At 36.1% G+C, this 27,776-nt stretch overlaps 1 protein-coding gene across 3 annotated transcripts in view; it reads left to right on the top strand.

The window, feature by feature from the left end:
* Positions 1 to 3,309: 3,309 nt before the first annotated feature.
* Positions 3,310 to 27,776, top strand: part of LOC120627839 (jmjC domain-containing histone demethylation protein 1) — a 42,301-nt gene continuing 17,834 nt past the window's right edge. For all 3 annotated transcript variants that reach the window (XM_039895922.1, XM_039895923.1, XM_039895921.1), the window contains exons 1-6: positions 3,310 to 3,460; positions 7,221 to 7,447; positions 25,253 to 25,364; positions 26,167 to 26,331; positions 27,226 to 27,361; positions 27,483 to 27,610. In XM_039895922.1, coding sequence (XP_039751856.1) covers positions 3,413 to 3,460; positions 7,221 to 7,447; positions 25,253 to 25,364; positions 26,167 to 26,331; positions 27,226 to 27,361; positions 27,483 to 27,610 — 816 coding nt within the window. In that variant the 5' untranslated portion in view covers positions 3,310 to 3,412. The remainder of the gene's footprint in view (positions 3,461 to 7,220; positions 7,448 to 25,252; positions 25,365 to 26,166; positions 26,332 to 27,225; positions 27,362 to 27,482; positions 27,611 to 27,776) is intronic.

Genomic DNA, 27,776 nt, shown 5'->3' with positions numbered 1-27,776 from the left:
TATCAAAAAAGCTCTTCGCCCTGTAAAAAATATCATACCTATAAAATACATCGTAAGATTAGGTCTCTCTGACTTTCTGATGTGATCAAGTCGTCAGTTCTCTTCATTGTTGATATCCTGGTCAAATCCTAGCTTTGACACGTTCTTTATTGTTCCAGTATGACTTCTGTTTATGACCATATTCGCTACTTATGTTCAATGAAAAATATTATTTATTACATATGAATATGTTTTTGTAGGTGTTTGAATTCAGAATTGTACTCAGAAAATCATTTTACGGTTTGTGCATGTCTAAAGTGTGCTTATAATTAAGATAAAAATTGTGATAACATTGTTTTTCCGGTGTAACTGAGGAAGTGTAAAATTAATCTAAGTTATTTTTGTTTATTAATACAGTTTTAAAACTGTTAAGTTGAATCTGATTTAAGTGCCATACTATAATCTCTAGTGTGCCCCGACACACCAAACACCCGAAATTAACACCGGTGATGCGACTCGATGCTACCACACGCCACCCGCCTTCGTAAAAGATTTGTACGTTCCGCATCGGAGTTCGGTTTTGACTGTCGATACTCAGTGACGTCGAGTAAAACTTATTTACCTTGTTTTAAAGCTCAAATTCGTCTACACTTCTACAGCAAGTGAAAAACAGTAATACATAGTTAGTGACTCTGAAACAGGCGGCATTAGCCATTAGGTCCATTTTGCTTTGACGTTGCAGTGTTTCGATACTCGAAGAGCAGCCGGTGCGGCGCGGTAGCTGCCGATGCTGTTATCTATTACAGACAGCGACGCTGGTATCAACACGAAGACCTAACTGACGCCACTTGCTTTATTATTTTATGAATTATTTGCACGATCCTTAGCCATAGTGTTAGTTTACTTAAGCTATAAAGACTGGCGTCGTTCATAATACTTGTTAAATTTGCACGGTAGACGTATCCTGTCGTATGAATGCTTAAATAAAGGCACTAGCATCGAATTGTTCAGTATACACGGTACATGTGGCCTGTCGTGTGAATGTTAGGTAGGTAGGTAGGTTAGATGTCTCACTAGTTTTTACTTTTTTAATTATTGAAAAAAGCTTAACGCCGATTTACCTAACAAAAAAAATCCTGAAGTTACATACCTATTCGATTTTTAAATTATTGTATACGTAACGTAACATACTTAGTGCTAGGCGGGGCAGAGCCCCGGGGCCCTTAAACATAAAACGAAGATTCCAAAAAGTTGTTAAGTTTTTCGAAACGTTCGAAGTAATTTTGCAACCTTAAAGTATTTTATCATCATTACCCTATTAGCCATCACTCATCAGACCCACAGCTGGGCATAGGGCTTGACCTGCTCTCCGAGGTACGGAAGTGTACACCGCCGTGATGGCAATTTCCTAACTCCGGGTTGTAGCTGAGAAGTTTTACAGTAAAACCTTGTAATAATAAGTAAACATTGTTTCGAAGTTTTCGATTATAATAGGGTCCCAAAACCAAATAATTTGTTTAAACTGAAAAAATATTTGTAATGATTTCATAATGTTAAATCATAGAGTATATACATGAAGCTCCTGCTTAGAAATAATAGCAAATCGGTCTCACTTGGTAAACACTAATAAAAAGTAAGAAAAACATTAATTATATACTGCGCGGATATAGAATAACTTATTATAATTATGTGTTTAAATATATTTCATCGACTGGATGTAAAGTGTCTATCGCTCAAGAAGTTACTATTATTAAAAATATTCATCTTCAAAGGTGCTTTAAGTGATGATGGTGTAAACAACTTATATTATAAACGCGAAAGTTACTTGTTTGTCGAACGTGGTTTGAAGAACGAGCAATAGCTAGTAATAGTAATTATAAAGAAAAGTACTGTTTATTATTTTTTGAATTAAATTAAATGTTCTTACAATAATGGTTTGTTTTATTTTGTTAAATAATTAATTCATTTATACAGAATTGTGATATAATGATATTTTTTTATTTAAATAGAACTCAAAACTCAAAAATGATTCTTTATAAATTGCAGAAGATACCTTCCTAAACTAGACAAGTATACAAAGATAATAAATATGTCTTCTGTGTTTACACATTTTAACCTTATAAAAATAATACGGTGCTAAGTACAATAATTAGAGACGCGATAAAGTAATAAGAGCCAGTCTCCACCTTGAGTTATACTACAATATAAATATTATCACAGTCATCAATATCGTGTCTAAGAGAAGGATATAGAGTTTCGATTCACCAGACTGCTGAAATGCAGGTTTGGTCTAAGTTCAATAATTTAACAGGTGTATAATAATATGAAGCTAGTTGAAAATAGGTTACTAAGCCGGTGTGGAATAAGAGGATTCAATGAACATAACGAAAAACTTTTGCTCTAGAACTTTTCCATAGATCAAGAGAAAAACTGTGCAACGTTATTAAAAATCTACGTTAAAAATACACATTTTTAACAACTTGGGGTAACAATGGAGTCCGAGATTACCATAGCAATAGACAACATTTATGGTAATGATTAAAAATAGTGCTATCCTTTTCCACGCGATATATTGTGAAAGAACACTGTTATTTGTATAGGTACCTGCCAATTAAGTTAAGTTTTAAGATTAGTGTTCCACAGAATTATATATAATACAAATAAATATACTACGACAATATACACCTCGCCATCTAGCCCCAAAGTAAGCATAGCTTGTGTTATGGGTACTAAGATGACTGATGAATAATCATATGAATAATATACATAAATACTTATAATTGGCACCATTCATACAATAATCCACACATCAATAACCCGCACACAGTTTTTTTAGGTTATTTGAAAACTACATGTTATTTTTCATAATTAATCTGTTTGTTTAGGTATGGTTCAAATCTCAGATATCCAAAGGCATTGATTTGATATGTTAAGTTGTACTCTATTTTTCATAGATCTTAGAGTACAAAGTTCTATTTTACCTTAGTGAGCTTGTTACTAAAATGTTTCTTGTGACCTGTCACTTATTATATATATATTAGAAGTTTATTCGCATTAATTTGTTTAAGATTCAGTAAAGATTTACTAAATTGTTAAAATTATATAAACCAGACTTAAAGCGAATTTCTGATTTGCTGGTACAGCCGCTGATACATTTTTGCGTCATGTTGGCTACTTGATAATCAGATATTTCATTTCCGATTTTTTAAATATCCCGCTTCGATCTCGCCATTGCTCTCTGAAATAAACCAATAGCGGGCGACACATGGTACCAACCTTCAGTAAGTTGCTGGAGTGATACCTTGCCGCAGTATTGGCAGCAGTGTCGACTGTTGCAAATGGTGGATTGCGTTACTTTTTCTCGTGCTCCGTGTAAAATATTTACGTAAAATAGTGCAAATCTTGTGGCGCAGTGTTTCTGACTTATAGAAACATGTCGGAAACACTGCCGAATAACAAAAAACAAGTTCCAAGGCAACTGGTGAGTATTTATTGTTAGAATTTTACATATTTAGACCCGGGTGACGCCATGGTGGCTTTATCTGGGATCACGTAAACATGAAATGGTGCATCGCTGCATCGTGTATCGATTTATGTAAGTTACGGGAGTGTTTTCGAAGTTTATTTTTTATATGGTTTATTGAATATCATGGTTATAAGGGAGGGTCATCGGACTTGATTTTTTGTAATCACACCGTGAGCGAGTTTAAAACGCGGCCGTATGTATGCGCGCATGCGAGAAGGTGTCAAAATCTATAATAATTCCGAAGATCTCATTGCGATTTAGCATCGTTAACAATGAGCGGCACGCAAATCGCACACGGCTGCAACGTCGTCCTCTGAGCATAGTTGGTGGGTATCTGCTAGTAGGACCCTCCCGCGGAGAGGTAACCTGGGGCGTGCGCGGTACGGAATATTGCGAACTGACGATCGCGTTGCCGAGAGCCGACTTGTGCGACCACACGTCAAGCCGCTCGTAATCTAGTTTATTACTCAAATAATCTTCTGTCGAACAATTACACGCCGTCGAAGAGACGATCGTCCAAAACATTGTTATATATTGATTACAATGAATATAAATTATACATGTGCCCCATACGACGAGCTCTTTGTTGAATTGAAGGCAAACAACAAGTAGCTCGAAAGTTTTATTGTTATGAGATCTGATTCCAAACAGCTTTAGTCTTTATGTTACAGTATTCCTTGCAGTTATTCTGCTGGCCTTGAATATCGTATTAAAAATGTAACCAACTTGCTACCTATAATAGGTAAATGAAATACCTAAGAAACATCAGCTGTTTTTATATATAATTCAAGTTATAGTCACTCAGCAAAAAGGAATTGTTACTTTACCATTTCCTTAAAAAAATATGTTATGATTGATGCACTTATGATTGATGGGTCAAATAATAAACGATGTGGTGGGTACCAAAAATCAGATGTACAAATGAGCTCACGGTATATTTTCTATTTTTGTAACCTTTCTTTAGAATTTAAAGAACTTTATAATAATTTACATTAACAATGTTTAAATGGATAAAAAAAATAGAAATTTACATCCATTTTCATTATGTAAGTATGTTTTTATACTTTCATATACAATTATAAAAACTACAATTATCTGCAATGCCAATAGATTTGGGCTTTGATCCGCCAAGGAGCTGAAATGCAGTTTGGTCAAAATTCAAAATCATTTTTTACCATTAACAGCTTTAAGTAACAAAGGCAGTTTAAATTCATAGTAGCTTTTTAGAGAAATAGCTGTATGAAAAGTCATAAAAAGATTTACAGTGACAACCATAACATCAGCTGTAACATTTAAGGTCAAATGGGGTCACAGATTACTATGGCAACAGCAAGGTTGTGGTTCTAGATATTATTAAAACAATATATGTGTACATTATTACACATACAAACACTCCAGAAAATATTTCAAGACATTACAATTCATTAGGGTTTACAAAACTTTTTAATTATGAAACTTTTGCAGTATCTTTATTATCTAATTAAGATGGAAAGTTAAAATGGCAAGAGTACAGAGCTAAAACCTTATTTCAGGTTAGAAAACTATCAAGTCAGTTATTTTTATACCTTCATACTCAGCTTTTTTAAACCTTAACATGGAAATGTTATGGCTTTGACAGAAAACGTTCATGCTATATGAAATAAGTGTTCAGTCATGAAATTCTCACTCTCGACCTGAAATAAGAAAATTAGCCTGGCCCACAGCCAGGTCTTTGGAGAGGATGTTAGTTCCGACTACAATCACAAATATGTAGTTTAGGCTAAAAGCTTGTTAGGATACAAGCAGCGAGGAAAGTCAAAACTCCTCATTCCTTATCTATGAGAGATGACAGACCAGCATTGTGATATTATTAGATTGTTATAGTGTGATTTTTGGTACCTAATAGAGCTTTTTGTGACAGATCTCGCCCGGGAAAGTACTACACTGTTCGGTGTAAGCGCGTGATTGCCGGTGTAGTTACAGACATATGAGGCTTCATATCTACGCCTCAGGTTGATGGACACAGGGCAACAGTTGGCAGGATGTTATCCTTGCATGCCCTGCAAAGTGTTACTCTGTTTATAGGCGATGGTTGTCTTTATTACCATCAGATGGACCATCTGCTTGGTCCTTCATTTATTACTATAAAAAAAAGATTGAAGATGTTGCAGCAGGATGTCCTTCGCAATGCAGTGCGTTGCGTTTCGGCTTGCAACATACAGTGCATCCGAAACCGAACGCACGAAATATCAGGGTTTTGATAGAAAATAAAAATAGATTCGAAAGGTAGGTAATAAAGAGAAGCAAAATTTTTAATTATTTTTAACTGGATAGAGCGTCGTATTGGAAGTATTCACGTGCCAATCAGTACCTACACGGTCGGTTTTTTCACGCGATAGTAATATTGTTTCTGTAGGCGGTTATTGTTTCTACTTAACAGATTATCATAAACGTGATACTGAACGAGATATCGGCAAGGAAACGATTGCCAGGTCAATGAAATTATATGAACTTCTACGTTTAACGGAATTAAGTAATCTGCCTAAAATTTTAATTCCAAGTTATTAAAATAGGGCAATTTTTGATTTCAAAGAGCGCGAAGTCAAGTTAACCCAATATTTACACGAAACTTTAACAGGAATCTCTTGCTACTAAGCTAGTCAATTTATGAAGGCTATAATAAACCTTAAGAACGAACGAATGCTTATAAAGCGAAGTTTTATAAGCATTCCTTCACTGTCAAAGCTACTGAATTGTGGAAAGCACTCCCATTGAACATAGGACAGTCGAAGTCACTGGGTCATATTTATTACAAAAATGCTGTTAAGGCTCATTATCTCGCTTAGTAAAGACGACTATTATTATTTATTTATTTATTTATTTATATTTATCAATAGTATTGTTGTATTTGTGTAATCTGGTTTATATATTAGTACCTATGTAGATATTTGTATGTATGTACTAAATAGTGTACCCCACCTATTCGTTTTTCTTTTTAGTTTTCCTAATTCTAAGGTTGCCTGGCAGAGATAGCTACTTAGCGATAAGGCCGCCTTTTATATCCTGCTTCATTCTTCATGTGTTTGTTCTTTTTTTTTTCTCGTTTTTCTGAGTGGTGTTCAAATAAATAGTATAAATAAAATAAATAAATAAGTATACGCCACACAACACACGTCTTTCAAAATACACTCTGATACCGTAACTTCCTCAGAACGAGAGTGATACAATAAAATTGCAAAGTCTCAACTATCCCATTAAACGTCTCCTTTTCTACACATTGTTCTGTTTACCTTATTAAGAAACTGGTGGTGGTTTTAAGTTTAGGAAGGTCGTTGTATTTGTTCTAGCCGCATGCGTGAGTATTAATGATTAAGCGAAGAGCGGCGTTAATGGGACAATTTTTATTTTATGTAAAGTGGATGGCGACACTAAAACCTACCTTTTTCAATAAATCAAAATCAATATAGATTTTTTTATCTGTACGTTAAACTATATCGACCATTTTGCACTTCGAAGTTCGGACAACCCTAATCGACGCGCCCTCTTATAGCATTAGCTGGTACCCGTGACTTCGTTCGCGTTTGTTTTTGTTTATAAGCATTCTGTAGGAATTTAATTAAGGTGTATTACTACTGATATACATTTTTAAGCTGATAAAAACATCGGGTGTAGTTAGTAAAAATATTTATTTCAAGACCTAATGGCGTTTAAATTAATGTAAGTATAATATTTCCAGCGTGAACGCAAACAACGTAAGCTCTACTCTGACGAGTGGGCTCTTGGCGATGATGAAGCAGAAGGCGGTAGGGGGTTCTCCCTCGCTGACAAGCTGGAGAGTCCCCGTTTTGAGCACACCGGTTCAGTTCTGGAGATGCATGGAACTGACCTAACTGTCGCCTCCCTCCAGAAGAATGGCTTCACAACTCCATTGCTGTTTAAAGAGAAAACTGGATTGGGATTACGGTAAGTTATAGTTTTGACATGTATTCAGATCGTATGTTTATGCTTGCTTGTTGACGAAGTTCAAGCATTTTTGTTCGTTGGCTGAACCCATTTTAATGTTTTTTCCTTTAGGGTAGGATTCAAGGACTTATAGGATGATACTATTGAAAAGCGAATAGAACTTACTTACTTATTAAAACATATAACACTTTATAACTCTTCAATGACGCGTAGATTTTAATATTTTTTTGTTCTAGAAAATAAAAATTTAACGTTACTTATTACTTACAAAGGAAAGATAAATAAAAGATTTAGATACAATTTAATATATGCTCCACGTAGAAGGTATATATATGTTAAATCATTTAATTCCATTTTGTATAACAGAACGTAGTTTCCTCTAAATGTGTATTACGCATTATATACATAAAAGTAGGTACTTATAGATTTTGCTTTTAGATACTTTGGGTTGTATAACGAAAGACACTTCGGGCGCGGCGACAGTATTTTGTTCGTACCCACAACACAAGCTTTTACGTTTTCTTATTTGCCGTATTTGTTTATCTGTTAGGTACTGTTTTTCTCAAAAACAATAGTGTAACTTATTTGTTAAAAAATATCTAAATTGGATAAACGAAGTCTGCCATTGTATGGAGTTTCATTTTGATTTTTTGTCGTTAGGTCCATATAAAATGACATATTTAACTCTAACGTTAATGTCATGTTAGATTACACGAAAACTTTCATTCAGATTAGTTGACCAGCAAAGAGTTTTATAACGGAAATGGCCTCAGGAGGCCTCATGCTTAATTTTTTATATATTTCTGGGCCAGAAATGTCTTGTGAATAGTTAGTGAATAACATACAATTGGGTGCAAAAATCAAGGATTTTGTATAATAATAAGTATAAAGTTTTTTTTTCCAAATTGCTAGTGTTGCTTACTACTATCATTGAACTATCAATTGTATTTTGGTCAAAAATTAGTTTATTACTTAGACTTTGATCAATGTTCCAGGACTTTCCCTGTTTCCCGGCCAGATGGTCTACCCTACTTATGATCCCATTAGTGTTTTCTCGTTTATACACTGCATAGTGCACTGATAAGGTATCGGTTTTTGTTGACCAATTTGGGTATATTGAATTTGGGCCGAATTTCACTAATAATAAAGATAAAATTAAGATAATTGTTTTGTGTTTCGCATTACTGACCTAGCTGTTGGTCTTTCATCCGCGTTTGTTTTTGTGTTTCAAATCTTTCGGCGATCGTCGTTCTCGCGGGCTAAAAGTATCCTGCCAGTCTCTAGGATGCAATCTATATCTCTGCAAAACATCGTCATAAACGTTTTACCTGTTAAGTCGTCTACAAAGGCAATTTTTGTTTAGTTCCACGGCGTCATTTGCGGTAAAAAAAGAACCCTGTTTCTCGGCTGACGGATCCTTTTCTGGAATAGAACTAATCCAATGTCTTGACTGCAGGACGCAAGCATTTATTCAGTGCCGAACACAGAGTTCAGCGGTTGTGCCGAACAATCAAACATGTGTATACATAAAATTAGTTTATAATGATTACACCCAGTGAATTATACGCAGACGTAATCAATCATGGAAGTCCATCGCTGGACATAGGTCTCTTGTTGGTAATCTGTGGACAGTTCACTCAAGGCCAACGTACACTAGAGAATATTTTATCATCACCCAAAGTAAATTTATACTTAACCAGTTGTAACAAGTTACAGATTTCAATGTTTAGATATCGAACTCGAGGTATCAATGTTGAAATCTTGGGTCGTTCTCTACACTTTGAAACTGAATATTGTTACTACTTGTTACGTATGAATTTGCGTTGCGTATAGATATATGTGCTTCATCGTCATATGCCTGCGACTCGCTTGTTGTCCTCTATCTACCTAATGGGGGATCAACCAACGATGCGTTTTCATGTGTAGTACCTATCCAATTCAGCACCTTCATGCAATGTCTATTGGCCACCCAAGCTACATGTGCCTTCAAGACTAGCTTGGTGTCCTCTATCCGCGTAGTAGGAGATCAACCAACGATGCGTTTTCAGGTGTACCGAATCCGACACTGTGGAATCCACAATGCCCATTGATCTTGCACTTCGATCGTACGTATCTTGCACGTTGGTCGTAGTGTCCGATCCTCTGACCTACAGCTTGACCTACAACTTTGAGGTTGTCCTACAGAAGCCCGATTGAACAAATTGGCAACTCGTCGTCTTAATACGAAACGCATATAAATTGATAGTGAAAGTTGCTCCCCACATATTTTCTATGAGGATAACATAGCAGGGTGGTAACCATTTATCAACTGTTGGAATAGTTAGGTCCTACAGGTCTTCTCGTTTGACCTCTCTATTGATAATTATGAACAAAGCTCTCTTTATCGAACGCTAATTGATTCTCAGCTTTTTTATCGGACCCATAGTTAGCGATCATGCGTCGAAGCCGAAAGGTATAGGTAGGCTTAGTTTTTAATAAACCTCCTACACTTGGATTTAAAAATAAAACTTTCTAAAGTAATTATGTTGAGCTGTTCATCACCTCTTATTATATTTCCATATTGCTTGTATGATATCTGCATTATGTACATCTATACATATTATGTATAAGTACATACCACCTATTATAAATATATTTACCTATGTTAAATATAATAAATAAAGTTAAACCAACTTAATAAAATACTTAGAATATACAAAGCAGACTTTGTTATTATATAATAAATCAATCAAAAATACTTTATTGTACAAAAAAAACAAAGGTACAAGTGATTTCAATTTTTAAATAAATAAATAATCATACTACGACAATACACACATCGCCATCTAGCCCTAGTAAGCGTAGCTTGTGTTATGGGTACTAAGATGACTGATGAATAATATACATAAATACTTATAATATACAGATAAACACCCAGACACTTAAAAACACTTATGCTCAGCACACAAACATTTTCCAGTTGTAGGAATCGAACCCACGGCCTTGGACTCAGAAAGTAGGGTCGCTGCCCCACTGCGCCAGTCGGCCGTCATTTGTGTCACAATCACTTATAATTTGCTAATATGTTTATTAAACTATTGGATTTGTTGAGATTTACGGTTTTCTGTTGAGGAGTCTTCTCCAAAAATAACTAGAAACATCCTGCTAAAATTAGACTCCTGGACAGAAATCATCCTACGGCGAAATCCATACTATATTATTTACTACCTGTTGTCCTCGACTTCACTCGCATTTATTTTGGCTTTTTAAACATCCGACAGGAACCCATTTTTTTACCGCGATAAAATATCCGTCTCTAGGCTATAGAAAATAACACACCAAGTTAAGTTAAGCAGTCAAGCATAGGTAACAAATGTTATTTATTCTATTTACTAAATATAATAATTTTTTTTTTTAAATCTTGTGGGTAACTTTAACTAGCAGCTGTTCCGGGATAAACGGTATCCTATATCCATTTTCAGGATGCAAGAGAAATGTTTGCCAAATTTCATCACGAAGGATTCTACGGATGAGCCGAACTAGAGTAACAAACAAACAAACAGGGACACTTTCGTATTTATAATAGGTATACCATAGTATGGATAAGTGTAAATTCCAGAAAAATCGGTACAGTGGTTCAGCCGAAAAGATGAGCCAACAAACAAACTGTCATTTACTCTTCTACAGTATTAGAATGAATTTATTAAAACTCGCTCGGGACTTTCAGGCAAAACTCTATTGTGACTAAAAATAAAACCAGATCGAGCGAGCCAATGATGTAATAAATGTTATCGTTGAGACAATACAGTACACGTTTGCGCCTCGCTTTTGTTGGGTATCCTACGACTCCAATGTCATATTCGTCATATTATGACACCGTCATATATGACACTTGGAGCGACGTGCAATACCTACGTTACCTACCTAGTGATGTTGTATCGATAACTATAATCTAAATATATTATTATATTTCTGTCTATAGTAAATATTTCAAATACAAGTTTCCTGAGATTTAGCTTTCTTTAATAAATGTACTTTAAACTTCAGACTATTGTCAAATACAAATTTCAAATTCTAAATTTCTTTATTCACGTAGGCCTATGAAGCGTTCATACATATTTGTTTACATAATTGTAAGGGGATCGTGATAACTTCGTTCGCCAACGTAAATCTAAAACTACGAGGGTTCCAAACGCACCCTGGTCCAAGAAGAGCCCACAATAAACTTATCCGGGTATTTTTTTTATAACCATCTCACAGTAAATAATAATTAATCTATGAAGTTAGAGCAATTCACACCCAAACTATTTTATCGTTTAAGTAATCCTTAACATTATAATAGTATTTTTAAACTTTATTTTTGTCTGCGGCTTCGCCCACGTTTCTTTAGTAATTTAGGATACCATAAGGACTTTAACAGAACCCTGTTACTAACTCTGCTGTCCATCTATGAAGCCTTAAGAAGTAGGGTACATACAGAATTTTCACAAATAATAAAAATAAAATAACGTTAAAAAATAAAGAGGGTCGCCAAACAGGAAAGGTGTTGTTGGCTCGATTTAAATATAATTCCAATATTATGTAGACTAGCAATTAGCCAGAATAAATTTGTAATCCTGAGGGAACTATATTTATTTAAATCTGGGACCATTAGTATCTCTTGTCAGCCAGAATGCAAGCTATCTCGTCCGAACTTTGGCATGATTGGTTAAGCCACTAAACTGTAGAAAGGTATCAAATATAATCAAACAAACAGACTCCTTTTATTATTTACAATATTAAATAAGGATTCTATACTTATTTCTATTATTCTCGCTAATATGTAAATACCACATTAATATTAATCTTAATAAATAGATAGCTACTTTAGTGGCTGGATTTGTCTACATATTTTTCTAATCATGGTTAAGCAGGAAATGTGCTGTGCTTAATGCTTATGTCTACCGCCATTATAGAACTTAAAGCCATCTACAAACGTGCCTACTCTTAAAAAACTCTACAACCGAGCTTCACCTTACATGATGAAGCTATTACAGGTTTTTACAGAAATATTTATATGACGAATAAAAGTTATACGTATACAAAGTAGAAATGAAAACCGAAATAATAATTTACAGGTTTTAGTGGTACATTATGACATTAGTCTCTGAGACTTGTGTGAAATCGAATACCTAATAATTTTGAGTATGCGCGTGTCGGTGTTTTATCTTCAATAGGGTTGTCATCATTAAACACTTAGAATGTTTTGAATTAGTTTGTGTTTAAAAATGAACATGGTTCTTTTTATTTAATATTTTTACAGCGTGATTCCTCATGAAATATACTTCTGTATCCTTCAATATTATTTCGCAATACACGTTGTATATGCGAAATTTGATAGTCTTAATAATTAGAATTATTGACTTTAAGGACGGCGTTCTTGATTCGCTAAGATATTTAAATCATGAACATTAATGGTTTGTAACGCTAACCTGTAGGTCTGAGCGTATTTGCGATTATAGCAATTGTTTTTTAATTTTTTATTGGTCAACTTAAGAGTAAAATTTTTGTAGAATAGTATTCAAGATAACTCAACTCTATCTATATTATAATTTTTATATAGAAAAGTTCAAGTTTCAGACTAAGCCAAATGTCAGAAAGTACATAGTTGTGTCCAAGTTTTATGCTAACACTTGAATAATGTATGAAGAGCTGTTCAGTTAGTAACCTACCTGAACATTATCTGGTGGTACAAGTCAGCTTGTCTGTAGATAGCTTTATGCTTACGCATGAATCATTTTCAATCGCTTGAGAGCTTATTCGTTTAAATGCAAGAATGATATTCCGTTTAAATCATAACGAGAAAAATGTAGAACGGTTTCAAAACAAATAAATTTCTTTGAAATTAGGAATGGACATGGTGTAGTTAGCATGAACATTTTATTTTCAAAAGTTCCCGAAGGAATAACGTATACTTATTTATTGCTATAATTATTTTTTCATTACAATCTTATTTTTTAATTATCTCAGGACTCAATTCTGAATCCAAGCACACGAACAAAGTCGTGGGGAGAAACTAGTTTTCTGTTTTGTGGTGGTGTTTTTATGAAATGTGTTTCGTGTTTTGTATGTTTGATATCATATGTCCACGGATATTAAAAATCATCAATGTTGATTGATTTTATGAATAACACACCCACACTCCACCACCCAACCCCCACGCACGCTCTACTTTAAAGCTTATAAGAATCATTTTACTCCGATGTTTAAGTATTTCAATGCTCGAAAAGGACTCGTCGATTGCGAGCGACTAAATCTTGTACTAAGGCTACAGCCATTGCACGTCGGCCCTTTCCCTCCGTCACAAGGTAACCTTGTATAAAACGTGCATACGTCCCATTATGACATACGCCAGCGTCGTATTCGCCCATCGCCCTCACAGCTCCTACAGGAGCTTTCAAGTCCTGCAGAACAAATTTATGCGTATGACCACGGACAGTCCGTGGTACATGCGCAACGTAGATCTCCACCGAGACCTCGATCTTCCCACCATAGCCCAGTACATGAAAACATTATCAAAGACCTACTTTGAAAATGCAGTCCGACACCCCAACCCCCTAGTGGTCGAGGCGTCCACTTATACCCCCGTCCCCGACGTCGAACCAAAGCGGCGACGTCCGAAGCATGTCCTTGACGACCCTGACGACAAAATAACTACCGACAACGTGTCCCAACAACACACACACACGCAACATTCACAGCGTCTTCGCCGGCGAAGACGAGGGCCCCGATTTCTGACGTCATCCGGACGTGGATCCTTACCACGGTCACGGGGGCGTTCGGACTAAACAATGATTAGTCCAAAAGTCCACCAACAGTCAGATTAACGTCGAACCGAGCCGAGGTCCGAGTCCTCGCAGGAGGCACCCTCGGGTCGACGTCTCCCATACTCCCCCCGATGTCGTCGAGCCCTGGGGCTCTTCTCATGGCGAGCTTTCGCGCTCGCCCCACTCCCCCGGTGACGCCGTAGCAACCCCTTAGGTGGTTATCGGCAAGTGTCCTTCCGAAAAAGCAAAAAAAAAAGCAACGTCGGCCCTTACTCCTGTATTCCTGAGAATATTTTAGTACCTTTCCAATGTTACGTAATTTATCGACTCCCGATTGTCTTCGTCATCTGAAGTCTCTATTGGTAAGGAAAGACGTATTATTTTGTAATAATAATATTCCTTAACATATCCATAGACCATACTTCAGAAAACTTTAAAATCAGTAATTTTTTTATTTTGGATCTTTAAGACTTTTTATACCTATTTATAAAACTATTTTTTTTTAATACCAAGAATTGGCGTTCTTTTACAAATCCCGTGGAAACCGTTTGTTTTACTGGAATAATAAGTTGCCTATGTTAATCTCCGTCATTTCAACTAACTCTATATTAAAAATCAAGTCGATTGGTTGCTTAGTTAGGGCGTAAAGTAAGCACAAACAAACAAACATACTATCGTATTTATGAATATGAGTAGTGATTAAACGATACCCGATAAGAAAGGTCTAATTGAAAGTGATTTGCTTATATGGTTTTTCTTGGTTAAAACTCTTAACTTAGATTTCGGTCATAAGTTTGCATGCGAATTCGAATCTAATTTAGAACTTGTAACAAACTTTAGTGACGTCACATGATTATTATTGCCATCATCTTTTTAGTTTACACCAAAGAGAATAATTTAACTCTGTCGGTAGGTACAGTAGTAGTCCAGAAGAGATTTAGATTAACGTACTCTCCTTTCGAGGTATTTATGTCTTATCCTATGCCAAACTAAACAAAACACCTGCTTTAACATAATAAAGTTGTTATTTAAAACAAAAACCTAAAAATGAAAGGTCCGGAATCACGCTTTTCACAGCTGAATAGGTTTGGCTTTTATGTGCGCTTTCTTTATTTTTGTGGAAGTTACAGCAAAAAAACAACATTTTAAATCGGCTGCGGGTGAGCTAAAATAATCATTTATTTGCGGAAACCGTCCGCCATATTGTATCATTCGAATAACGAAAGGCAACGGAAACGTTTGGATGACATTTTGAAGGTATAGATCTTAAAACGAGGCTTGTAGCAGCGCAGTGTACAAAACTGATCTGAGTGGAGCCTCAGGTGTTGTACCTTTGCAAACCGCCATGTTGCGAGTTAAAAAATCTCCATGTCTGCATCTGATAGGTATGTGTATCAGATTCAGACATGGAGACGAATTTTTACAATAATAAAGTTAGGTTTTAAAAGTTTAATAAAAGTGCAGTAATAAATTTGTGCAGTAGTACCTTTAGTTTAAAATAAATATTATAACTGTTTTTAATTCTCGTCAACTTAATTTAACTTAATATGATGTCTAACAATGTAAATGTAATAAAAATTGTTGGGTCATCTATATCTATATATCTATTATTGCTGATCGTAGACTACCGCAAGAGACGTGTGTAGACTTCATCGTTTGGTCGCTAAGAGCCTGCGTGTGATCGGAGGTCTGTAACGGAAAAATACCAAAAAGGTGGAATTTCTGGTGCCCATTAAAATCTTAATATTTATGCGTATATTGGTAATGTTGTACAAAATCATTAAGGAAAAAGTCTATAAATTCGCCTGGAACTCTTATAAATAAGTGCGGCGGTAAATCGTAAAAAATGGGTAAACAGGTGCCATTTGTAGCTAGTAATTGTTATTTTTCCAATATGGGCGGGATTGCTGAGCATAACTGATGGTGATGGCAGTCAGTCAACTCGACTAAGTAGGTTAGGTTGCGTTTGTGCCTCTTGCGGTCGTTGCGGCAGTGTGTGATAACGTAACACTGATAAGCGCGATCTTATCAACACGATTGAACATTGTAAATCCCTTGTGTACGTTTGAGCGACCAATTCACTTGTGTATTTGTGCCTATAGGCTTACAAATCAGGTCGCTTAATTTTAGAGTTAAATATAAAGATGCGTTTGTGACTCCGGTATTGTCAAGTACTGGGTACATTTTTCAAAATTGAATCAATACTCGTCTTATTTTACACATTGGGCCTTACTTATAAATGTTGTATAGCTTGTGATTAGTTATACAATTTTTCCTCTACCCGTTATCAATAATTTTACATTCCTAAGAAGACAAACCTTTCCGTTATAATGCAACCGATCTACAATGTTTATTGATCAAGGGGATATTGTACAACGCGTTAACAACAGAATAGGAAAACAATCACAACACAAAAACAATTTGCCGGCCTTATCGCAACATTTCACCAGATGCAGTCTTAAGTTTACGGGTTATGGTAGTATGGTAGTTAAAAAAAATCCTGTGGAAACTCTTAATTTTCCTGTATGAAAGTATTCTTTATGGTCATAGGACTACAGCAGTGCTAATTAGATAGAGATTATTATGTCTACCCATTTTCTCGAGTTATGAAAACAGGACGAGAATATGGTGATCGAAACAGCGACAGAACCAAACATAAGTAACAAACAAATAAATAAACAAGCACACTTTGAGTGTTGTAATAAAATAATATACACAGTTACAAAATAAATTACACAGATATTTATCGTCGAACATCGTCTGCCCCTATCAATCTGATCTACATATTTATAAGGAATATTCATAATAGCTAAAGTTTACTATACCAGTGATTGAACACAACTTCGGTATTTAGAAATTTGGAAGCGGCTTATAAATTTAAGTATCAATTCGAATATTTTTTTGGCGGCAAAAATGACCGCAATTGATCGAATTGATATCGCCGCCGCACCGCGCCGCTTACTCTAGATATAGGATGATTCCTATACACCAAACTATAAATATTTTTTTTAAATTTATTATACTATGAATAATAGATATTGGAAAAATAATATAAGTCACTGTGGTACGACTATATAATAAAAAGTCACCGTCTATTTGAAGCCTCAATACGTGAATACATTTTGTGTCGCGCGTCGGTATCGGACTTCTAGTTAACGAGTATTTAATCAAAGCTGCTGCGCAAAGTGTCTGCCTCCCTCGCTCTACGAAAGGTATGTACTTGATGAACTGTGCAGTGAAATGGGCGGCGCAGGGCAAGGCAGTCGGGCGTTTGGTAGAGCCATGCGTCATTTGCGAAAATGTTATTTAAACCTGTCTCGTACAAGAATATTTTTATACAGGGTTAATTTACAAATTTGGGTTTAATCCGATGGCTGAGGAGATCTGAAGGCTTACAAATGTCGCTTAAAGCAATATTATTTTAATATTGATGACGTTTTGTTTCAGAATTATAATCCTTTTTTTAAGATACAAAGGTGTAAAGGCAGGTTAAACAAGGGTAGTTTCGACAAAGTATCGATTAGAAACTGTCCCAAAATAAATTTATTTATGAAAACTCAAGGCCACTTGCTCGATGCATTCGACGCTGTTCGTAACTTATTTATGGTATAGGTACTCAGCTTGTGTTATAAATTTTGTAATGATACCCACTTATTTTGTAATTGAGTGTGGGAACAAAATTAAAAACATGGAAATTGGTTCATATTTCGTAGATAGTTTATTGTTTATACTATATTGTATAACACAGTTAAACAGTGCGTAAAGCCGATTCTAAACCTTATCTAAAGAAATTGCTAAGGTTCTACAAGTTACCATTTATAAAGTAACTAGTAGGCGACCGCTTGGCTCGGCTTTTTTTTTTTTAGAGAGTAGTTTTTATAGAGAAGATACTTATTCGACTAACCTTGAAAAGCAAAACTTTAACTGAACACATTTCCTGCAGCCCGTTTCGAGATACGATAGATGTAGAAACAATTACATAATTTATGTAAGAAAATCATGAATGCACATTTTATCTCATTTTATTTTTTTTAATTTAAAATAACACTTACGCAGGGCTTGTAAGGAACGTGCAATATAAAGATACAGTTAAAAAGTGAAACATTGACTAAATACGATACTTGACCTCAGTGGTATAAGCAGTTTTCGAGTTACGCAAAATAAGCAAAGCCATGGCAAAAAGTTAGGTACGCATCATCCAGACGGATGCAAGCTATTTAGCCAGATAAATTAACTTAGTACCTTAGAAAACCAAGTTAATCCACGCGGACGAAGTTGTTTAGCATCTCCTAGTTACATATTCATATAGCGTAGTAGTATTAGAGCTTTTAGTAACAGAGCTCGTTCGGGGAAGTCCTAACACCATGATTATTTCTGCCGCTAAGCTGCATTGTTGCAATGCTGGGTTCCTGTCGGAAGGGCGTGGTTTCCCGTGTTATTTGTTACAGGCGCATGAGGCTTAACACCTACGCGTCAGGTAGATAGAACAGGGCGGCACTTTACAGGGCACGTTCCTGGCATGCCTTGCGAAGTGTTTTCTGTTTATAGGCGATGGATTTCCACTTATTAGATGGACCATTCGACAGCATCTACAATGAAAATCATTATTCAGCTGTATAATTCAATTGAAATAAAGCTATGGGAGTGTCTGATAACTAATAAAAAGCCAAGAACGAACGCTTCAAAAATAGATACATCCTATATTTTTTACCGTCCTTCTGGTGCGGTCAGATAAAAATAATAAAATGTGCGTCCTAAATATTGGTCCGTTCACATTACAGGTAGTTGAATTCGCCTCTTCAAAATTATTAATTATCATGTAAAGGGCGGATAGAAATACGTGGGAGCAGGCATGTGTGTCTTTCGTATAAGTACTACCTACTAATAATAATTTTATTGATAGGGAAGATACTCGGAGAGGTAAATTGTGATTAAACGGGCGCGGCATGAATATCGCCCACGCTGAGCCACTGACTCGTAAAGTTGTTGTGATCGAGTCTTATCGCAGTGGAGTCGATATTTGTCGACGCGTCATCGCAGGCAAACAGGCACTCGAAGTGTGAGGCTTTAGACGACCGCGCAACGCGATGTGCGCAACTCGACCGCGCTGCCAACACAACTGACTGAAACCGGAAGAACGAAAACACGCTTATAATATTTTGCCAACATAACAGCTGCTACAGAGCTTGAGGGCGCTCGTTTATTTTGTTTGCTACACTTGTTTTTATGAGCTTTTATTTGACTTCTTTGTATGCCTGTCCTTACTTGAACTTCGCTTTCCATATTACAATCACTTGATGATATCCGATTCACCTTGAACTTGGTATATGCTTGTAAATTTGATGACAAAGTTGTAATATTATACCATGTAGCTAATCGACGATAGATTTTGGGGGGGTCGTTATAGGTCTCGATGAGTAATTGGTTAAAGGTTGGGGAACAGGGTCTGATATTATCATCAAGCAACTCGTAGTGTCTAATTAAAATTTTATGTATTTCAAGTAGGCTTTTGGAACTTCAAGTCTGTCTATGTATAGTGACTAAGTTCAGATTCTACAAAGAAGAAGTCGGTCTGTAACGATAATTTTCTACAATTGTATTCCTTCTATAATTATTAGATACTAATTAAATAATATTACACTTATTAAATTGAAATCTTCGTTTAATAACTTCGATGTTATATTGTCTAAACTTAAACCTCAAAAACTTAATATTAAAGGCATATACAGATACAGGAATAGATTTGTTAACACAAGCAAGAATTTAGTTATACATACACGTGCCCAACTAGAGTTATTATTGCTTCACAACATGAATGAAAAAGAAATAAGGACGATAAAATTAACCTTATGAAATCATCATCCTACGCAGAGCATCTCGGTGTTTTTTCCGATTTCCCAGCTCTATTTATGTTTTCGACGCCTACACTTGCAGTATTCATGGAATGAAATTTCATTTCAATAAAATGCATCCCCTACAATATTAACAAGACTTAAATAAAATCCTAAATAAAATCAGTGTTCTTAAAAAATAAAGGACCATGTTTTTGGCAATGTAAATTTGGGGCTTCTGTAGTGGGTTAGAAGTATTCTAGATTTTAAAAACCGCAGGACCACATAATAGAATGTAACTGAGTGCCTAGAGTGAGATTATCCACCTAAGTTTACTTATTCGATCGAGTGAGATTTAACTATGATTTGATAGGGTATCGAACCATCCATCCATCTGCACGGCTAGCATAGGCAGGAGACAATTAAATCCCTCCGGGAAAAGGATAAAAATGTATCTTCTCCCACAGCTTTATAAACTCTCAGAGCACTGGCGCACTAGTAATATCCAAATAATATATGTGTAATATTAAACGGGGGTAAACCTCTCCTATTCCCTGCTTTAGCAGGATGACACGTTAATTATATCCCCTGTCAGGGGATATAATTTGTGTCTCTTGCCTGAGCTAGCCCTGCTGGTGACATAAGGTTTAACAGTAATTTCAATACAGTTTTTGTGTTATGTAAACGAAAATTATTTCTTATTGCATAGTATGTAATGCCAATCTTTATATAAATGGACAAATTTTCTTTTGGTGGTTACAAGATTTATCATACATAACCGTAAGTAGTAAGTAGTGAGTATTTCTAATTTATTTTTATTATTGTCTATTTAGAGAAAGGGTATGCCATTTGTACTTTAAATAAGCGCATTTCACTTGTTATCCAGTTATTTTTAAAGACCTTTCTAAGGCTACTTTACACGCTTGTCACTTATTTCAATAACATAAATGAGGACTTAGCGTTGCCATACGTCCGGATGTAGCCGGACATAGTTAGGCTTGATTTTGATCGCGTATCCGGCCAAATAAACGTGGACGAGCGCAGGTTAGTCCACAGTGAAATAAAAGCTTGATTTTACAATCGTATTTCTGAGAAAAAAAATCTTCAATAATTTTGGGTGCCCGGCCTTTTTAAACAAATGGCCCGCCAAACTGGCTGGGCAACCCTACACGGTGTTATAACCCTACATGGTATTATATTTCGCCTTAGTTTGGTGGATCATAAATCGTCTAAATTTAGTGCCGATAGACTCCAATTAAAATGGCTGTGACATACGAATAGGATGAAATCATTTCCGGTTTTTTCATTTGGCTAGGTAACCCAAAAGGTTCACTCCATATCGAGATTTGGGATAATATAAAAAATTATAAAGTCTTTTTGAAGTAGTGTTGTTACCGGCACATGCAGTGGCGTGCACAGATGCACAGGGTATGCAGATGATATAAAATGAAGAAAATCCCCACTACAAGTTATAAATACTTAAGAGTAGGCTTTTTGGCTAGGTAACCCAAAAGGTTCACTCCATATCGAGATTTGAGATAATATAAGAATTTATAAAGTCTTCTTGAAGTAGTGGTGTTACAGGCGTTTATGGTGTGTGCGTTGAAGTTTACATTGTCATTTCGCAATAACCGTACACAGATGGGCTGCGAAACGAGTAGGAAATCGGCAAACCGGAATTGAATCGATTGATGTCGATACAATTTACTTCGGAAACAAGTGCATATCGCATCTGTTGGTGCAATTTCTTTTGTATGTAAATATAGGTTATAGGCATTTAGTTTTTCAAAATGTTCCTTGTACAAATAATGTTATGCACAGTGCTTTAAACGGGCACGGCGATACATCCGAAAATATGACTACGGCGCGTTCTATTAAGGGTTTTATAGCCGTATTATAAAAAACATCATATGTTGTCATTTCGCAATAACCGTATACAGATGAGCTACAATAACGAGTAGGAAATAGTCAGACTGGATTTGAATCGATTTGTGTCGATACATTTTACTTGAAGAGCCAGTGCACAAGGTATCTTTTGTTGGATGCTGTTTTGTATGTCATCATCATTATCATCATCTCAACCAATTGACGTCCACTGCTGGACATAGGTCTTTTGTAGGGAGTTCCACAATGCACGGTCCTTGGCCGCTTGCCTCCAACGGCTCCCAGCTACTCGCCTGATGTCATCTGTCCACCTCGTTGGGGGCCGACCTACGCTGCATTTACCGGTGCGGGGTCGCCATTCCAGCACCTTAAGACCCCAACGTCCATCGGTTCTCCGAGCTATGTGCCCCGCCCATTACCACTTCAGCTTCACGACTCGCTGAGCTATGTCGGTAACTCTAGTTCTTCTACGGATCTCCTCATTTCTGATTTGATCACGTAGAGATACTCCTAACATAGCTCTCTCCATCGCCCGCTGAGTGAATCTGACCCTTCTTATGAGGCCCATAGTTAGCGACCATGTCTTTGATCCGTAAGTCATCACAGGCAACACGCACTGTTCGAAGACTTTAGTATTCAGGCATTGGGGGATTTTGGACGAGAAGATGTTACGAAGTTTCCCGAACGCTGCCCATCCGAGTTGGATTCGGCGGTTTACCTTTTTCTCGTTTTGTAAATATAGGTAATTGCCATTTTTTTTTAATATAATAATATTTGATGGACAAAGCAGATGGTTCACGTGATGATGAGTGAAAAACCATTGCGTAATAACAGCAACAATTCGCAGGGCATGGAAGGGGCGCGTTCAGCACCGTGCCGTCTTGTGTCCATCAAACTGAACAATAAAATATCTGGCATAAATCAAATAATAGGTATCCAACGTATTTACCCATTTTATAAAATTACTGCAACAACTGAGTTGTAAATGTAAATGTGGAAATGTCCAAAAATAAAACCATTCCCCCTTTTGTTCTGTAGGCTATCTTCGAAGTTCGGAGAGCTATTGAGTACGGGTCACGAGGTCCCAGAAGAAATTCCCGAGTAGGCAGGCGTAGAATGTTGGAATAATGTGGAGGATTTCTCCATTTGATATCATCCACCTTGTTAATGCTTACTCTGGTCGAAGACCCGGTGAATGCCACTGGCGGTAGCAAATTCTTCCATCGTATATAGCTTGACTATGCCATAGCCACTGTACAGCTTTAATATAGTTTCGACCTTTTCGTGCGTTAAGCATCGTGCAGTAGCCCAGCAAAAACTTTGAAATAACAATTGCACATCTAAATATGCAGGTGCAAACGCAATGTGTTCAAAGACCGGTTAATGAGTAGTGGATGGCAACTGGTGTATAGTTTATTATCTATGGCGCAAGCAATTATTAGTAATTCCCATTATAACACTACATGTCACATTAAACTGTCCGAACATTCGTCTTTTGAGCATCACTACAGTTTTTTCTTAACTCCGCTACATAAAATAGAGAACATCTACTATTAAGGGTACATACCGTTTATTATTAACCTCCGATCGGATGCTGAAGCAAATTTTCGACTAATAAATTATCGTCCCTTTGGTAAAATACAGTTTTAAGAAGGTAGAATAAAATATATAATATTTCTTTGAGAAAATAACATAGTCAAATCTTATTTTTTGAATTTGTGTTTTATTGGAAGCATTTTTTTCATTTGAGCTAAAGTATTTCTTTTTAAATAAAAAAGAGTTCACGGAGAACTGATGGACGTTGGGGTCCGAATGTGCTGGCAACACCGCACCGGTAAACGCAGCGTTGGTCGACCCCAACCAGGCGGACAGACGACATTAAACGAGTCGCGGGGAGCGGCGAGACGCTGAAAACAAGCGTCCCTGAATCGTAGAATTTGGAACGCTCTTCAAAAGACCTATGTCCAGCTGTGGACGTCAATCAGTTGTTGATGATGTGTAAAATATGCTGAAATGAGTTCTGGGATAAAATGGTTTCGACCTTGAACTCATGGAAAAAAGCATAAATGCGTAAACAGATTGAAAGAAAATGTTTACCGATACCTAATAGCTAGCGGTCTCCCCGACTCTGAAACCTGATTAGCATTCGTAATATAAGTAGTAGGTACATTTCTGTAAACTATTCTATGCAAAATTGCGACATTTATGCAGTACTTAAAGTTGTATGTTGCGTCGTAATTTATTACGGACATGGAAACTAAATGAATTGCGGAAAAACGGAAATGTAATGAAACAATCTTTTTGACGTGTTCTCCCTCCGACGGCACGAGGGCGACTGAATTCTGAGATCAGGAAATATAGGAACGATATTGTACTGAAATTGAACGGCGAAAGCTTATAATGGAGGAAAATTCCAATATCATATTGTAATTATGTCTCTTTTATGTACGTTAAATACCATCTTATTTAACTGTCGGTGCAAATTTTTGTTTTTAAATAATGTAGGATATTTTAATTCAATTAACATCATATCTATGCGTCAAGCGTTTTTGTTTGTCTTTCTTACACACCTATAGCATTAGTGCGAAAGTAGGAATATTTAATTTAATATAAATTTAAATATTAATATTTAAATATTTAAAATTCGGACTAAGCTGAGGCATATGTAGTATAATGATTATTAAACAATTAGCCACTCCACTACGGCTCCACGGGACTTACAAAGCTGAAAGTGCGGATGGGTAGACTTCACACGCCTTTAAGAATATTATGGAGAACTCTTAGGCGTGCACGTTTCCATGTTTTCCTTCAAGGTTAAAGCAAGGGTATTTTAGTTGCTTAAAACGCACATTGCTCTTAAAAGTTATAGGAAACTGACGGGGATCGAAGAGTCTGTAGTCTTAGCAACTATCAGCGCTTCAGATCAAGAATATTATTTTAATAAGTACTTGGAAATATATACTACAATAGCTGATGCTAAAAAAACCGTAAAAATTAATTATGGTTAATTATGGTTTTTTATCAAATCCCCTTGGAATCCTTTGTTTTACTGGAATAAAAAGTAACCTATGTTACTCGTTCGTGCGTTCTTTGAACTAGCTCTATGCCAAAAATCTAATTTAGGATGTGAAGTAAGGACAAACAAACAAACACACTGGAATATATAATATTAGCAAGGATATAACTTGACCTTTTGCGTTATATGTCTCGTGTTTTAAATAGTTTAGGTTAGGTTAGCGTACTCGACGCGGGCGTCTCTACAGGGGTGTTGTTAGGTAACTGATTATTGTTTCCTTTGTTCGCAGGGTGCCGACTAGCAACTTCACAGTGAACGATGTGCGCATGTGCGTCGGATCAAGGCGGCTTCTCGACGTCATGGACGTAAATACGCAGAAAAACATCGAGATGACAATGAAGGTAACTTGGCTTCAGTTTCTTTTATGTATAAAGTTACTTCGCAATGGGGTACAATTACATAAGAAAATTTGTTTTTCGTACCTGCAGCTTTTAACGATACCTACGATTTTATTTATAAATTATTTAAGACCAGCGTCTGCTTGCAACATTGTCGTCATATAATTTCTAATTAAACGATAGATATTTATTAAAATTATTAAAACATGAAACAACGAAGTACCTCAAAACCCTTTTTATCCAGAAATCCGGGTATTTTTAAGTTCCAGATATAAGTTACACATATCAAATGTTAATATTCTACGTACTGTGAAACAGTACAAGAATGGCAATATAAAGATTAGCCTGTCCGGACAAGTTAAGAGCTTATTTTAAAACATAATTATTGTTTTTAATATAAGCAATCTTACTAAAAATTATTGGAGTTTAGTAAGACGTAGTTATTTCTCTATCGGCGACAACATTATAAAAAGTTAGCAAAAGCTCATAGGTTAGAACAGGAATATTTATGTTCTAAGTTCTATTAGATATCCAAAAATTAATAGCGACCAACATTAATTGTGCTCTGAGTTACTGACTCAGTACAAAGAGGACAAACAGAGTAACTTTTTAAGGGAATAATGCAAATAAATAGAATTATCTTTAATCAATTAATTCTTTATTATCCAATCGCTACCACGCACGCGTTCTTTCAAAGTTGTGTACGTGGGTTATAATATATTACTACTACTACTACTAGGTATATCTACGTTCCAACTAGCATACCCCGATAAAGTTGCATTTACTGATTAAGTCTATTTTTTAGGACTGGCAGCGCTACTATGACGATCCAAACAAGGAGAGACTGTTGAATGTCATTTCGCTAGAGTTCTCCCACACGCGGCTCGAGAACTATGTACAAGCTCCGCGTATCGTGCGACTTATTGACTGGGTCGACACTGTGTGGCCACGACATTTGAAGGATCAACAGGTATGTACCAGAAATGATTCTAGCAAGCATACTGTTGAATGTAATCTAGCTAGAGGTTTCTCAACGTTCCAGAAGAAAAACTTGCAAACCGCGTATCGTGTTACTCATTAACTGGTTATAGTTATTAATTGACGGAACGAGTAGATGGATCACCTGATCGTCATCGCATCAACCCATTACCGTACCACTACAGAGCACGGGTATCCTCCAACAGTGTGAAGAGATTACTTGACCTTCGCCCATAAACCGAGCAACACATCGAACGTCATGCAAAGGACTCGTCCTGAAAAATGTCGACTTGTGTCTATCAAGTAATTGCACCGGCAACTTCGCGCTTCAGACCGGAACACAGCAATGCTGGTTGGCGTTAGTACTTCCCCGGACGAGCTCTGTCAAAAAAAAAGCTCTAAAACTCATGAAGCTAGAGTGCTTCTTGTAAACCCATCAAAGAATGATCTTTGAACCTCATTGCACGCAGCATGTAAGGATACATGTGCCATAAGAACTAAGTGCATTATGCGTCTTAGTCTGCCACTTTCATGACTGCTTTGCGATTGAGTTGTTTACTTAGGTGGTTACTAATCTTCAAATTCAAATTCAATTCCGTGCTACAATCTGCCATACTATGGCATGCAAATTATAAAAACACCTTATATAAAATTATTTTTCCATTTTATACAAAATGTCAGAAACACATTGCTATAAACCTTTAGTTTTAGATATTCGTCTACTGAATAAAACTGACGAAGCATGAAGTCATTCAATAATTTAATCTTAAATTAAAAAAAAAATTTCTTCTACAATAAGATGTCTGAAATACTATGTCTTTGTCGTTATGGCAAATCAACTAATCAATATACTTTAAATTACAAACAAAGCACCGTTTTTTTTCAGACTGAATCCACAAATGCGTTAGACGACATGATGTATCCGAAGGTGCAGAAATATTGTCTCATGTCAGTCAAGGGTTGCTACACCGATTTTCATATCGATTTTGGCGGTACCTCAGTTTGGTATCACATTCTAAGAGGTAAGTTCTGAGATAACTATGTACACCATCTTCTCGTCCTATTTCTATAAGGCAAGGATAAATGAAGGATCTCTAGACCAATTAAATCTATAATTAAATCGAGTTTATATTTTATTTTCAGGAGCAAAAGTATTCTGGCTGATTCCGCCTACAGAAGATAATCTACAACTCTATGAGAAATGGGTGCTATCCGGAAAACAATCTGACGTTTTTTTCGGAGACACTGTCGAAACGTGTATAAGGGTGCATGTAAGTATTTGTAGAGTATAATATATGAAATTTAAATCTTTTGTATTTTGGGCTTAGCTTTTTAGGTTCTTTCAATATGTCTTTTCACTCCTGACTCTTTCTTTGAGAGGTTTCGTAGATATAGTCTTTTCATTTTGATCTCGCTTTTTGTATGACACTGGTATCC

The sequence above is a fragment of the Pararge aegeria genome, chromosome 12, assembly GCF_905163445.1.
Source record: "Pararge aegeria chromosome 12, ilParAegt1.1, whole genome shotgun sequence".
Classification (NCBI taxonomy): domain Eukaryota; kingdom Metazoa; phylum Arthropoda; class Insecta; order Lepidoptera; family Nymphalidae; genus Pararge; species Pararge aegeria.
Note: the sequence above shows the minus strand (reverse complement) of the source record. Positions and strands in the feature narration are given on the sequence as shown.